This window comes from Pleurodeles waltl, chromosome 5, assembly GCF_031143425.1.
Source record: "Pleurodeles waltl isolate 20211129_DDA chromosome 5, aPleWal1.hap1.20221129, whole genome shotgun sequence".
Classification (NCBI taxonomy): domain Eukaryota; kingdom Metazoa; phylum Chordata; class Amphibia; order Caudata; family Salamandridae; genus Pleurodeles; species Pleurodeles waltl.
This window is the reverse complement of record NC_090444.1, coordinates 804,105,620-804,117,684: the sequence shown is the minus strand read 5'-3', so window position 1 is coordinate 804,117,684 and position 12,065 is coordinate 804,105,620. Positions and strand designations below refer to the sequence as shown.

The 12,065-nt window shown below is 45.2% G+C and overlaps 1 protein-coding gene across 1 annotated transcript in view; it reads right to left on the bottom strand.

The window, feature by feature from the left end:
- Positions 1 to 11,448, bottom strand: part of RSPO3 (R-spondin 3) — a 315,395-nt gene extending 303,947 nt beyond the window's left edge. Inside the window, exon 1 of the mRNA XM_069234820.1 lies at positions 10,039 to 11,448. Coding sequence (XP_069090921.1) covers positions 10,039 to 10,135 — 97 coding nt within the window. The 5' untranslated portion in view covers positions 10,136 to 11,448. The remainder of the gene's footprint in view (positions 1 to 10,038) is intronic.
- Between the last annotated feature and the right edge of the window lie 617 nt (positions 11,449 to 12,065).

Below are 12,065 nucleotides of genomic sequence, written 5' to 3'. Positions count from 1 at the left end.
GTCTATCCGTCGTAGGTATATCCTAGCCATGGGTCCCCGAGTCGGCTAGGCACTTCTCTTGTATACAGAAGGAGGTTCTAATAAGATACATTTTTTTTCCTGTTTTTTAACTTTTAATTTTTAGATGTGTTATGCACTGAAATTAATTTTATTTAACCTGCATGTGTTTTTTTTAGGAACCTTTTTAGGAGTTTGCGGTCTCTTATATGAGAAGCCGAGACCCTATAAGTTTATAGAGACGATTTTTTTGCGTGTTATGCACTGAAATGAATTTTATTTAACCTGCATGTGGTTTTTTTAGGAACCTTTTTAGGAGTTTGTGTTCTCTTCTATGAGAAGCCGAGACCCTATAAGTTTATAGAGACGACTTTTTAGCCTAATTGTCGTGATATTTTTACATATCTGCATGATGGACACAAGCCTTTTATTTATGTTTTTATTGTATGACGATATTTATTTGATTGCTGCCCACTGGGTTTTATTAAGTACTATGCATGATTGTTATTATGAATTTTAAGGGCTTAAATTTGATCATGTAAGATTGTCATTTTGAATTTCAATGGTCTAAATTTCTAGACCGAATGATTATAAATAAAAAAAATAAAGGATACAACCACTGATTTTTCAGGATTAAGATTCTTTTAAACCTTTAAAAAGTGATAACTTTATTTGTGTATGTTGGATTTTTTTAACTTTGGTCTTGTTTTATTCAGATAAATATTGGCTTTTTTTTCTAAACAGGTGTTGAGTACTTTTGTGGTGTTTTCACTGTGCTACTGTGTGTGTGTACACATACTTTACACATTGCCTCTGAGGTAAGCCTGACTGTTTGTTCCAAGCTACCAAGGGGGTTAGCAGGGGTTATCTTAGGTGTGTGGCTCCATTACCCTGACTAGAATGAGGGTCCCTAGTTGGACAGGGTGCAAACTGACTGCCAACTAGAGACCCCATTTCTAACAAGGATTATAAGGTGTAGGAATCACACATTGTGCATACTTGTAGACATTATATGTTAAGAGTTAACAGTCGGGAGGAATACAAAGTTGGGATAGAATGTGTAACGCAGTTATTAGGGTTGTCTCTACTACCAGACTTTCCAGAGGAGCCCTTCATTGCAATCTTAGATTAACAACAGATTGAGAAAAATATAAAAATAAACCTATCACTTACTGTTTTGGATGCAACTCATTGATGCAGGTAAAGAGATCACTGTGCTATATAAGAAGTATTGCAACTTATGAACTGGCACTTACAAACTGACCTCAGTGTTAAAAGCAGTAGCCCACTAACTTATCTATATAAAATACTAATCTGTGTTATGTTATGTTGATTTCTATAGTTCTAATGACATGAAAGGCTATCAAGGTGCTTGGGATGATGTGTAAATGTGTGTCTCCTCGAGATGCTTATACGAAGAGCCAGCTCTTCAGCTTCTTATGGAATACAAGAAGTGAGGAGAAGGCTCTGATGTGTTGAGGGGTATTCTTGAGTGTGATGTAGGAGAGGGAGCAACCTCCAGTTTTGCTTTTGTGGATGTGGGGATTGTGAATGAGTGAAAGTGAGACACGGTGTAGGTGCCTAGTGGATTTATGAAAATGGATGCAACTATTCAGCTATTCTTGTCCTGTGTTGTGTAAGGCTCTGTATGTGTGCATGAGAGGTCTGAACGGCTGCACTTGTGAATGGGGAGCCAGTGAAGCTCCCTGAGGTTCAGCGTGATGTAGATGCGGTGTTGGAGGTTGAGAATGAGTCTTGCGGTGGTGTTATGGATAGTCTTGAGTTGTTTGGAGATTCTGCGCTAGCGAGTGTTGCCATAGTCTAGCCTGCATATTAGACAATGTGCTCTGCAGCAGGCACATTAACCCTCTATGCTACCTTTTGAGTCAAAGCTGTGATTCTACAAAACACAGAACTGGTTTAACCACCAGAGTTATCTTATCACTATTAAAATCCCTTCAAAATTGCGGAGCACACAAAGCTATCTGCCACATGTGTCTCTCAACCACGTACCATATATTACATTTCAGCATATTTTTGACCGATTAAGAAAGCTAGAACAGATGTGATGTCACATGTGCCCTTGTTGCCAATTTCTTTGCAGCATATTTTTAAAAATAAATGTATAAATTGACTGCCAGATTCTCCTTTATTCGTGTGTTCTTGCATTGTTTCTTAGAAAAACTGGAATTCTCTGCACAAAGGTAACATGTAACTTTCTCTTTAGTGTTTGGAATTGCTGTTCAATAAGACATCGTCTTTTTTGTGTGGAGAGTAGGGGCTGCTCTCGACTAAGCATACATGTACCACATACCTGAGTGTTTAGTAACAGAGCAACGTTTCTCTCCCTTGTTCCAATTTTTGTAGCACGGGTGAATCTAGTTCCTCGTTGACAGTTTGAAAACAAATAGAAATATCCAGTAAGCGCGTCTGTATAGTCTCTCTGGACTCAGGACAAGATATTCTGCTATACGCTGACAGTAGGACGGATACTCTGTCGCGTTTATCAAGCAGGAGTGGATGTATAAAGATTGACCACAAGGGGGCAGAGTAGTCCAGGTAACAAAACCCTCTGGAGTGACGAAGAGGCGAGGCGCGGATAAGGAAGGCACCGTCTCACTGCAGCCCAACCGTTTGTCTGCAACTTTAGAAATACGTTTTGTATACTTAAGTTCTCATTGAAAACAATAATTAATGCCCAACATTGATTGGGGATATAAAGGAAATTAAAATCAGTGTGCAGACACCGAAAGAAATTCAGTCTAGACCTGATTTAGATCTTGGCAGCAATAGAATATTTTACGATTTGAGGCAAAAGGGCTAAACCCAGAACAGTAATTAGCCAATTGTAACATTTCCTGTGCCCCACGAAGCACAGAATGTAAGAAATCCCACTGATAGATTCTCCAGTGGGTTTAGCACTTCCTAGATAAGTCAGAGGATGTCCCAATAACTACAAAATGTGTGTACCTCACACCGTGAGTGCAGGGAGGTAGCTTGGTCAGTAAGATTGGGGGGTGGGAGGGTAGCTTAAATGTTTCCCAACAGTCACAGTGCTATATAATGTTAAAATACATTATACAACAAGCAGGGCGAACAAGAGGGCCTTTAAGGGAAGTTGAAAGATAGAGGAATGCGGATTGGTAGGAGTACTTACTTGAGAGAAACACAATAGTTTGTAAAATAACCTACATTTTTGAAGACTTTCAAAATACAGAATGTGCGTGTTTATGTTTTCAAATGTGTGTATGTAAATATTTCTGGTGAAATCCGAGCCACCTCACCATGACTGTCTGAAGGTCCCTGTACCCATCTACTTATCAGAAAATACATTTATTAGGTGGGAGTAATACCCAACACCCCCACACACTGCTCCCTAGCCCACGCCCGAGCCGGCCTACGTGACCAGCCCCAGAGCAGGCAAAAAGTTTCTTACAAAACAGTGGCATGGGTATCTCGCCCCCTCCATTATTCACAAATGACATATATACCATTTAGACCCCTCATTCAGAGGTTTGGTGAAAGTATTTTCCCAGAACCAGGGCCATCTCAGAATGGCTCTTGGCTCCTTTTAGGCTCTGTACTGAAGGTTGAGCTCTGGGAAGGTGCTTGACAAGTGTGCAATTATTGCTGTACTCCTAAGCTAACGCATTTACCCATGATTAAAGATTTCCCTAGTGCTTAATTTGCAGCAAGAGAATAGTGTCCAGGCTTAATTTATATCTTAGAAGGGGGGTAATTATCAATAGTGCAACACTGCCACCCTGCAGGTACTGGAAGGCACTTTGCCTCCCAATTATGGCTGTTTTTCTTACTATCCAGCTGGTGACAGGAATGTTGTGGGCATTTTACTTGGGACCCATGGCACCCTCGCTAGCTCACTGCCGAGAAGCTCGCTCCCAGCGCTCCTGCATGCCAGGGATACCGAGGCTGTCTAGACTTGAGGCCACCTCGGCTCTTTTCCTACCACTCTACACTATCCCACTGTTGGAGGTTCTTTTTCTTCCAGCTATCTTTCGGTGTCACTGCTTTCCAAATATTTTTCTTCCCCCTTATTTTTATCTTTTCGGGTTTTCTTATTTATGCTCTGCCTCAAAGTCTCATGATTAAAAGGGTATGTCCCAGTTCACAGAAATGAGTGGAGGAGCCCACCACATGCAACCACCAGCACGAATTAGACAATTGTTTTTCCATTGCCTAGACTATCAAAATGCCCTTGTGCAGTGTGACCCAAGGAGCGGAGTGCTGAGGCTTAAGCAGCTAGACAGATATTACCTGCCCAACACACAGTGGTATTGCCAGCGTTTGAGCAGTTCAGTGAATTAAGTATATTGCACACAGACAAGACTGGTACGCACAGTGGCATCTTGACCCCAACAAGGAAAGACGATGCCTGGACATGACATTATTTAAGACTACATTATCATCTTCTCATGTTTCTGCAGTTTGTCCCAAAATGCAGATCAAATGCGGGCGATAATATTTGGACCATTGAAACGTCTTACTGACAGGTGCAATCAAGGAGCAATTGAGTACACTGCATGGCCTGCAGTATTAATCCTCCTGTGTGATTATAACAACACCCATGCATAGTCAAGTATCACCAGAGTTGAGATGTCATTGTCATCTGGATAGGGTTTCACTCAAATGAAAAACTCTTAGGCCTCTTAGAACGGATGAGTGAATTCTTGACACCTCCAGGTGTGGTATAGCCACAAAAATCTGGAAATTACCCCATTAATGGACATTTACACCCTACCACCAGTATGTTTTCCTTGAACTCTAGATCATTTTCCCTGCACATATTTTGCTAGGTTTTACATTGCACAGTGTGTTCTTGGAAAAGATAGGGGTGTGGTATGACCACACATATCAATAGCCCCATTTGTGTGGACACTCTTATTTCTACTCAGCTCACGCTGAGGCTCTTAATAATTATGCACAAATCCCTTAAATTACACAGCCTTATTTTTCCTAAAAAAGATACGTGGAACAAAACAGATCTGTCAGTATAGTGTCAGTGAAAGGGCTTGTATTTCTCTCGCTATAAAATCCTGGTGTAAACCTTTTTAGAAAAATCAAAAAGCCTTAATGAAAAGCGTTACTTAGATACTTTTAATGGGATTTGTAGTGGTACACAAGCACGATGATGATGCTAATGATCAAATAGAACCCTCATCTCAATGTATCCATGAGAGGGCATGGGAGCAAATCTGTTCCCCTTGGTGCAAACCCAAGGCTTAAGTGGTTCATTCTGAACCTTTATTAAATACGTGTATTCTTTGCCAGGAATATCATGTCTAAATTATAATTCACAAAGGAATTGTCTGAGGGGAGATAGATTTTCTATTGTTAGCTCCAATGGGTTGATTTTTTTTGTGAACTATATTTAGGTCACAATATTGCTATCAGACAATATTCTGGTTACCATATTCTGGTACCATACCTTTAGGATGTTGAGTACTACAATTTTTGTAAACTATATTTAGGACACAATATTTCTGACAGATAGTATTTTGGTAACAATATTCTGGTACCATCTTCAGGATATTGAGTTTTATAACCAGTGGGCCCAACTCAAAAAGCATTTTCAAAGAGGAGATATCTTTAGGCTTAACTGTGAATTATGCATGAACTTCCGGCAGTTAGACTTGCTTACAACTTATGCGAGTATGCTTGCATTACTTCTGCAAAGTACAAACAGAAAATGCTTTGCAAACCAGGTCTTTGTAGTCAATAACGATTCACATCTAAGACAGGAGTAAAACATAACTACTTATAGAAAAAGCTTTGTGAATTAAGCTCACTGTCTCAAGGCCAGAATACCACGATATTTCATAAGACAGGCTCTGCTATAAAAAAAAATCACAAATTTAGATCACCCTGTGGTTACTCTTTAATTCCTATAATGTAATGTAAGTTGAGAGAATACAGTTCATGGTTTGTCCACCCTAAAGTCAAAGCAGCTGGTTTCCTAAAACTTGGAGACCCCCAGCCCTGATCCCTGCCCTCCAACTCAACCAAATGAATGACTAATCGTCACTCTAATAGTTTTAGGCAGAGGTCATGTTTATTTCTTACAACAAATCATAAACATAGTATTCTTAAGGCAAAATGAAACTGCAAAAAATCCCACATCCAAGAAACTTCATGCACTACAATCTTGTTTATTAACATTCAAAAAAGCACATCTAACGATGAATGTCTGATTAATGATGATTGATATATACATGTATTTACATTGAGGCATTCCCTGGAAATGGCTCAACATACGTCAGAACTCCCTTTATCCTACTAGGATCTCCCAGGCGAAACCACCTGTATCTCTGAAGGGCTGTCCCAAATCTCTGTACCACTGGCCATCTGCCATTGTCTCACCCCATCCAACACCAGACAGACAAAAAGGGAAACAGATCAATGCAGTCTCTGCTACCTCATGTTCCACAAGATTTTTAAGTGGCCCTCCCATTGACACCAGATGCACTGTAACACATGCACTGGTCACCAGTCGACTGGACTACGGCAATGCACTCTTCATTGGAATCTCTGCACACCTCCTCAAGAGGCTGCAGACCATACAGAATGCAGCCGCCAAACTCATCCTAGACCTCCCCAAGCGGACCCACATCACCCCCCACCTCAAGAACTTCCACTAGCTCCCCATTCAGAAGAGATGCCAGTTCAAGTTGCTGATCCATGCCCTCAAAAACCTAGGGCTAGCATATATCAACCCTCTACTAAACTTCCACCTTTCCTCCAGACACCTGCGCTCCTCCCTCCCCCTTAACCTCACCTACACACCCTGCATCGGTCGCAGCAACAGTGGAGGACACTCCTCCTCCTGCATCACCGCCAAGTCTTGGAACAACCTCCCACAGACTTCATCCTCTCTGTGGGAATTCAGGAAAGGACTCAGGACCTGGTTGTTTGACTGAGCCCCTGCTGCATTACTTGCAGTGCCTGGATACCCTCATGGGTGACTAGCAGTGCTTTACAAATCTAAATTGAGTGACTGATTCATGATGTGAAACTAGGGGCTACAACCACATGCCCTACACCAATAAACTGTAGGCCTTTGCCCCCAACTCAGTGTGAATGTCCTTGCAGTGTAACGATTGCTGCCCATCATCTCAGTGATGCCCTAAAAAGTAATGAATGAAGAATAAATCTGTCCTTGAAATCATTTACTGTTGCACTCTACTATCCTTTGCTGCACCTTGTAAAATTTGACAACCCCAACTACCCCATGTTTAAGGGGCTATGTGGGACTATTGTATGATTGCATGCTCACTCCTGTCATGATGTTGCAGTTGCCTTTTGAAGAGAGGGAACGCAAGTTGCTGTGTCCCCTAGGTAGCCCTTGGTCATCGCAACATAGGGAACGGAAGTGACGGTTCAATCGAGCCCTCGGCTTTCTGACTCCTAACCCGTGACTCACAAGATGAGGACCTTAAAGTCCCACCTGTGCTCCCCTCAGCCTCCCTCCCCTTCTTCGGGCCAAAGAATCACAAAAGCAGGAGAGGGGAGAGAAATCACATGGGTCCCTGGGCCTAGTGCTGCGCACCCCCATGGGGGTGCGATCTGCTCTTCACAGCCAAAGTGTTGACAGTTGGGTTTTGAAAATGTCCTTACTGGTGCATACTGATATAAAATGCAATGGGCAGAGCAAACAGCAGGAACAATAGGCACGAATACTGCACTTATTGAACGGGCAGCATTTACTGAACGACTGACAAGGAATAAAGTATGCTGTCCTGTAAATATCCGCAGTGACTGTCCTGTACGTGAATGTGAACAGCCCGTTCACTAGTGGAAACAGATCAGACAAATGCAGAGGTTGCAGGGTTAGTTTGAAAAAATGTGCGTAAACTGGTGCGATATGTTACTGGTTCTACTGCTGAGATCATTTTGGGATTTGTAGATCACAGGATCAAAGTCAAGCAGGGCCAACTCAGCCTTTCACCCATTTCAGGTAGATAAGATAAGGTCATTTACAAATGGGAAATAAAAAACTGTGCTAAACGTTTTCACTGCAAACGAGGGTATAATCATTCACTGCTCATTTTTGTATCCTGCGCTTCCCCAATGAAGGTAACCTAGTAGTACCCCAAAGAGTTCAAGCCCAGCTTACCCCATTCCTTAAGTGTACCAATTACCCCCCCCCCCTACCCCATTTAACCCGCAATTAGCAGAGCAGCCCCTTCTACCCCAATGCTCACAATTCTTATATTCCTCCAATAGGTACTAGGGGCACCCCAGTGATGAATTGACCCCACACTCGGTCCAATTATGGGGCATCCTTGACCCCTTGTTAAAGAATCATTTTATCCAGCTGAGCATGATGCAGGGGCTGAGTTCCCACAAAGAGCAAGGCCGTCTGCAGGTTCCTAGCCCCCCCCCCACCTCTTTTGGGAGAAATACAATTTCCCTTCACTGGGGATCGCCCAAAAGATCAAAGCCTCTACTCCATACATAATTAAACGATTTTCCCACCTACTGCCATTGAGAAGAATCACACTCCTTCGACAGGTGGTCCCAAGCCGCTACTTAACTAGTGTAACACCCTCCCCACTACCACCAAAGGAGGAACCACCCTTGTGTAATTGAGAAGTGTCCCCCTCCGTCTTTCCAAGCAGGACCAGTGTGCAATGCCCCCTCTAATTACTCTGCCCCCAAGTGAGGAAGAACCCTCCATCCCAAAAGTGAACAAAACCCTCAGTGGTGGTGTCCCACTTCTCCGCTATGAGGACCTTTCAACGTGCTCTCGACAAGAAAACACAACTGTTCGCTGCAAACCGGATATAGTCTCTCACTCTCACTTATCTTTCTTCCAATACGCTATTTATTCAACTCAGCCTCACACAGCCCATATATCTCACACTCGCGCCTCCCTTCCAAATCTCCTATCCCTCCATCGCTTGCTCCGATCCATCCCTTAAGCCAACCAAATGCATTCGCCTGTTGCCCCTGCTTTGCCCTCCAAATGCCACCATGCATGTTGTCTCCAAAAATCGTTATCGCTCGCCACCTGTCCCTCACTCGACGCCCTATCCCCTCCATCCGTCACAACCACTCATCGTCTTCACGTTGCCTATCCTCACAGTCAAACATCCGCACCATCTTCAAGTGATTGGCGGTCTTATTGTGGCTGCGCTTCCAAGCGAGATGCGCTTTTCCGTTAGCAAAAGAGGCGCCAAACTTGACCTACGCATCTCCGTCTTCTGAGGGAAAAGGACTTCTGCCCTGTTCCGTTACATAGACCTCAGACAGAGACAAGTTACCCTGCACGTTGCAGCTTGTAAGACAGGCAAGGCGGTGGCGTAACAAAACTGGAACCCCAACCCCCCCCCCCCCCCCCCCCCCCCCCCCCCCCCACCACCGCAAAGGACACGGAGCCCCGTCGCCCCATCCCTTTAACGACTCACTCAGGCCAGGTGCTGTGCTGAGGAGACCCTCTACAGCTCGCCCCCCCCCCCCTTTCAGCCGCACCGCGGGGCTGCGAGTGCCTTTGTTACGCCAGTGAGGCAAGGGGCTGTTGTGTCGTAGAAGTATAGAGTAAAGGTCCCACTGTTAAAGGCAAACAGCACTTCTGTTTTCAGTTGCGCACCGAGGTCAGAAGCCAAGAACGGCCCTTGCATGCTGCTCTCACACTTTTGTTAACCCGCAGCACATTGTACTATTTGCTGCAGCATGACTTGTGAACCCTTCCATATTAATGAGGACTTAATATTATCAATAGATACAATTAAAAACCACATTACCTTCTTAAGAAACAGCTTGTTTTTACGGTACAACATAAAGTGCTTACTGTAGGAGAACCTTTCCCCTCGTTGGCATGTGGCAAAGTACGTGGCATTACCTTCACTTACAACATCCCCCTAAGAAATCCTTTGTATTAGCTGGATTCATGTCGTGATCCGACCGGAATTGGTTGGTACAAAGGTAACACACGTTGAAGGGTAAAAACTCTCCAACTGGCTGGGGGAAGGGTAGGGTAAAGCAGACAGGTGGCGAGAGAAAGATGGCAGGGTTTGTACTTACTTCTTCGCTGTCGCCGTCCCCTGAGGGGCTGTTCGCTGCAGATGTAATCCAAGCAGTTCAAAGTAATAAAAACCCAAGGAAAGAGTCGCACTTGCATAGTAACCCTGTGCGCGGATCTCCCTCCAGTGCGCGGTAAGGCGGCACAGGTCCCCTCCTGTCGTGTGCACCCCTGTTCCCCTCGGCAGGTCCAATTGAGTCCAGCAGAGTTACTGTCCTTTCACCTGCAGGGGCAAAGCAGGGTTGGGGAAGGGAGCCCCAGGAGTGCCGGCGAGCAACATGCTGCTCTCTCAGCTCAGGGGGGTCCAGGGCAAGGGTTGCGGGACCTGCGCGGTTCTGTGTCCTCAGGCGCGGCGACCATCTGGCCGCACTTAGAAGAACCGGGGTCTCGCGGCAACGTAGAGCGGGGGCGAAGACGACTCCACGGACCCCTCCAACCCCCACTCTGTTTGTCCCCTGAAACGCCGACTCCAGAGATAGCCACACAATCCACTTCCCCCGAGGCTGAGGATGGTGGAAGCGTGGGGCACCCTCGGGCTCCGGACAGACGCAGGAAAGAGGTCGGACCGAGGCAACTGCACAGGGCGCTCAGAAGGGTGTATGACCAACACTACCGGTGGTCTCTGCTGTCCAGGAGAGCATCTTTCAGAGCAGGAAAGTTTTCAGAGCTCCCTCTCAGGGGGCACTGTGACCAGAGTGCGATAAACTCTACAGATCTGTAAAGAGATGGGATCCGAAAGGGGGTAGCAGTCCCCCAGCGTTGCTCTGACAGTGCCGGTGGTGAAAAGGAGTTCTGCGTTAATTCTTCGACCAGGCAGTTTCTGTGATGGGGCGGGGGGCGTGTTCTTCGATGCTGGTGGTGATAGAGAGGAGTACCCCCGTGCTTAGCCAAGGTAGTGTTGGAGGTGGGCCGGGTTGTACCTCTGCGACTGCTCTGCCAGTATGGGAAGTGAAGTAGAGGTGTACCCCAGTGCTGAGTCCGGCAATACTAAAGAGAGGGAGAGGTGGGCCCCGGTGCTTCGTTCCGGCAGTCTCTTCTCCTCCTAGGCAAACCCATGCGTGAGGTGGTACCTAGCTCTGGGAGTGAACCTGTCGCACTGACTTTGGTACTGCAGACTACTTCGCAATGATTAATTTAAAAAAAAAAGCAGTTCACAGCTAAAAGCTCCAGCACGTTTCTTCTAGTTTTGCTGTGCTCAGACAATAGTGTTTTCTTGTTTGCAAACCTTTAAACTCACGTAACTGTGTACTCTTCTCCGCTTTTCTCCCCCTCTGTCTCTGAGGAGGGGAGCAGAAAGTTTGCAAGTCTGAGTCGGTCTGCGACTGCGAGACGGGGCTCTGAAGCTGGGCAAGCGTTTCCTCTGTTTCTCTCCAACAAAACCTCTCTACTCCGTAAAAAACATACAAGATTATGAGAGGGACGCCAACTCCAATAGGTTGTGGGTAGTGCGAAAGTGAAGCCTCAGTTCGCGTGCTGGGTGGGCGGATTGAGGGAGAGTGCTGTATAAGGAGAGGGAGGGGAAGGGGGCAAGGGACCTCTCTTTTGAGAGAGTGAACTGATATTTTCCTGCGATAAACCGAGTCGGCAATACGGTAAAAGGAAATAAAACAATATTTAATGTGAGACATGCATGTGAATTGACGACTTTCAGAACTATGTAAACAAAACGTTTTGGTAGTGTTTTAGGCAGTACTTGATCTGGGTAGAAAAGAGAAAGGACGCCCATGAGAAGCCGCTTGCTCTGCCTCGTGCTCTCCTTGCTCTCGAGTCAAACTATGTTTGAGGCGTCGGGGTAGCTTCAAGCGCAAGAGGTATCTTGAGTGCGCGAGGGCACCACTGACATTTCGGTTGGTCAGCATCTCCCTCAACAACTGCTGGGCCCCTGCCTGCAGTTTTCTGCCTTCATCTCCTCTCCCAGTTCACCACTCCACATGCCTCCTCCTGCCACCCTTTTCTTCCAATGCACTACGATAGATTATTCATTATATGTAGACTACCCCTCATGTAACAATTTCCGGTTATCAAATTG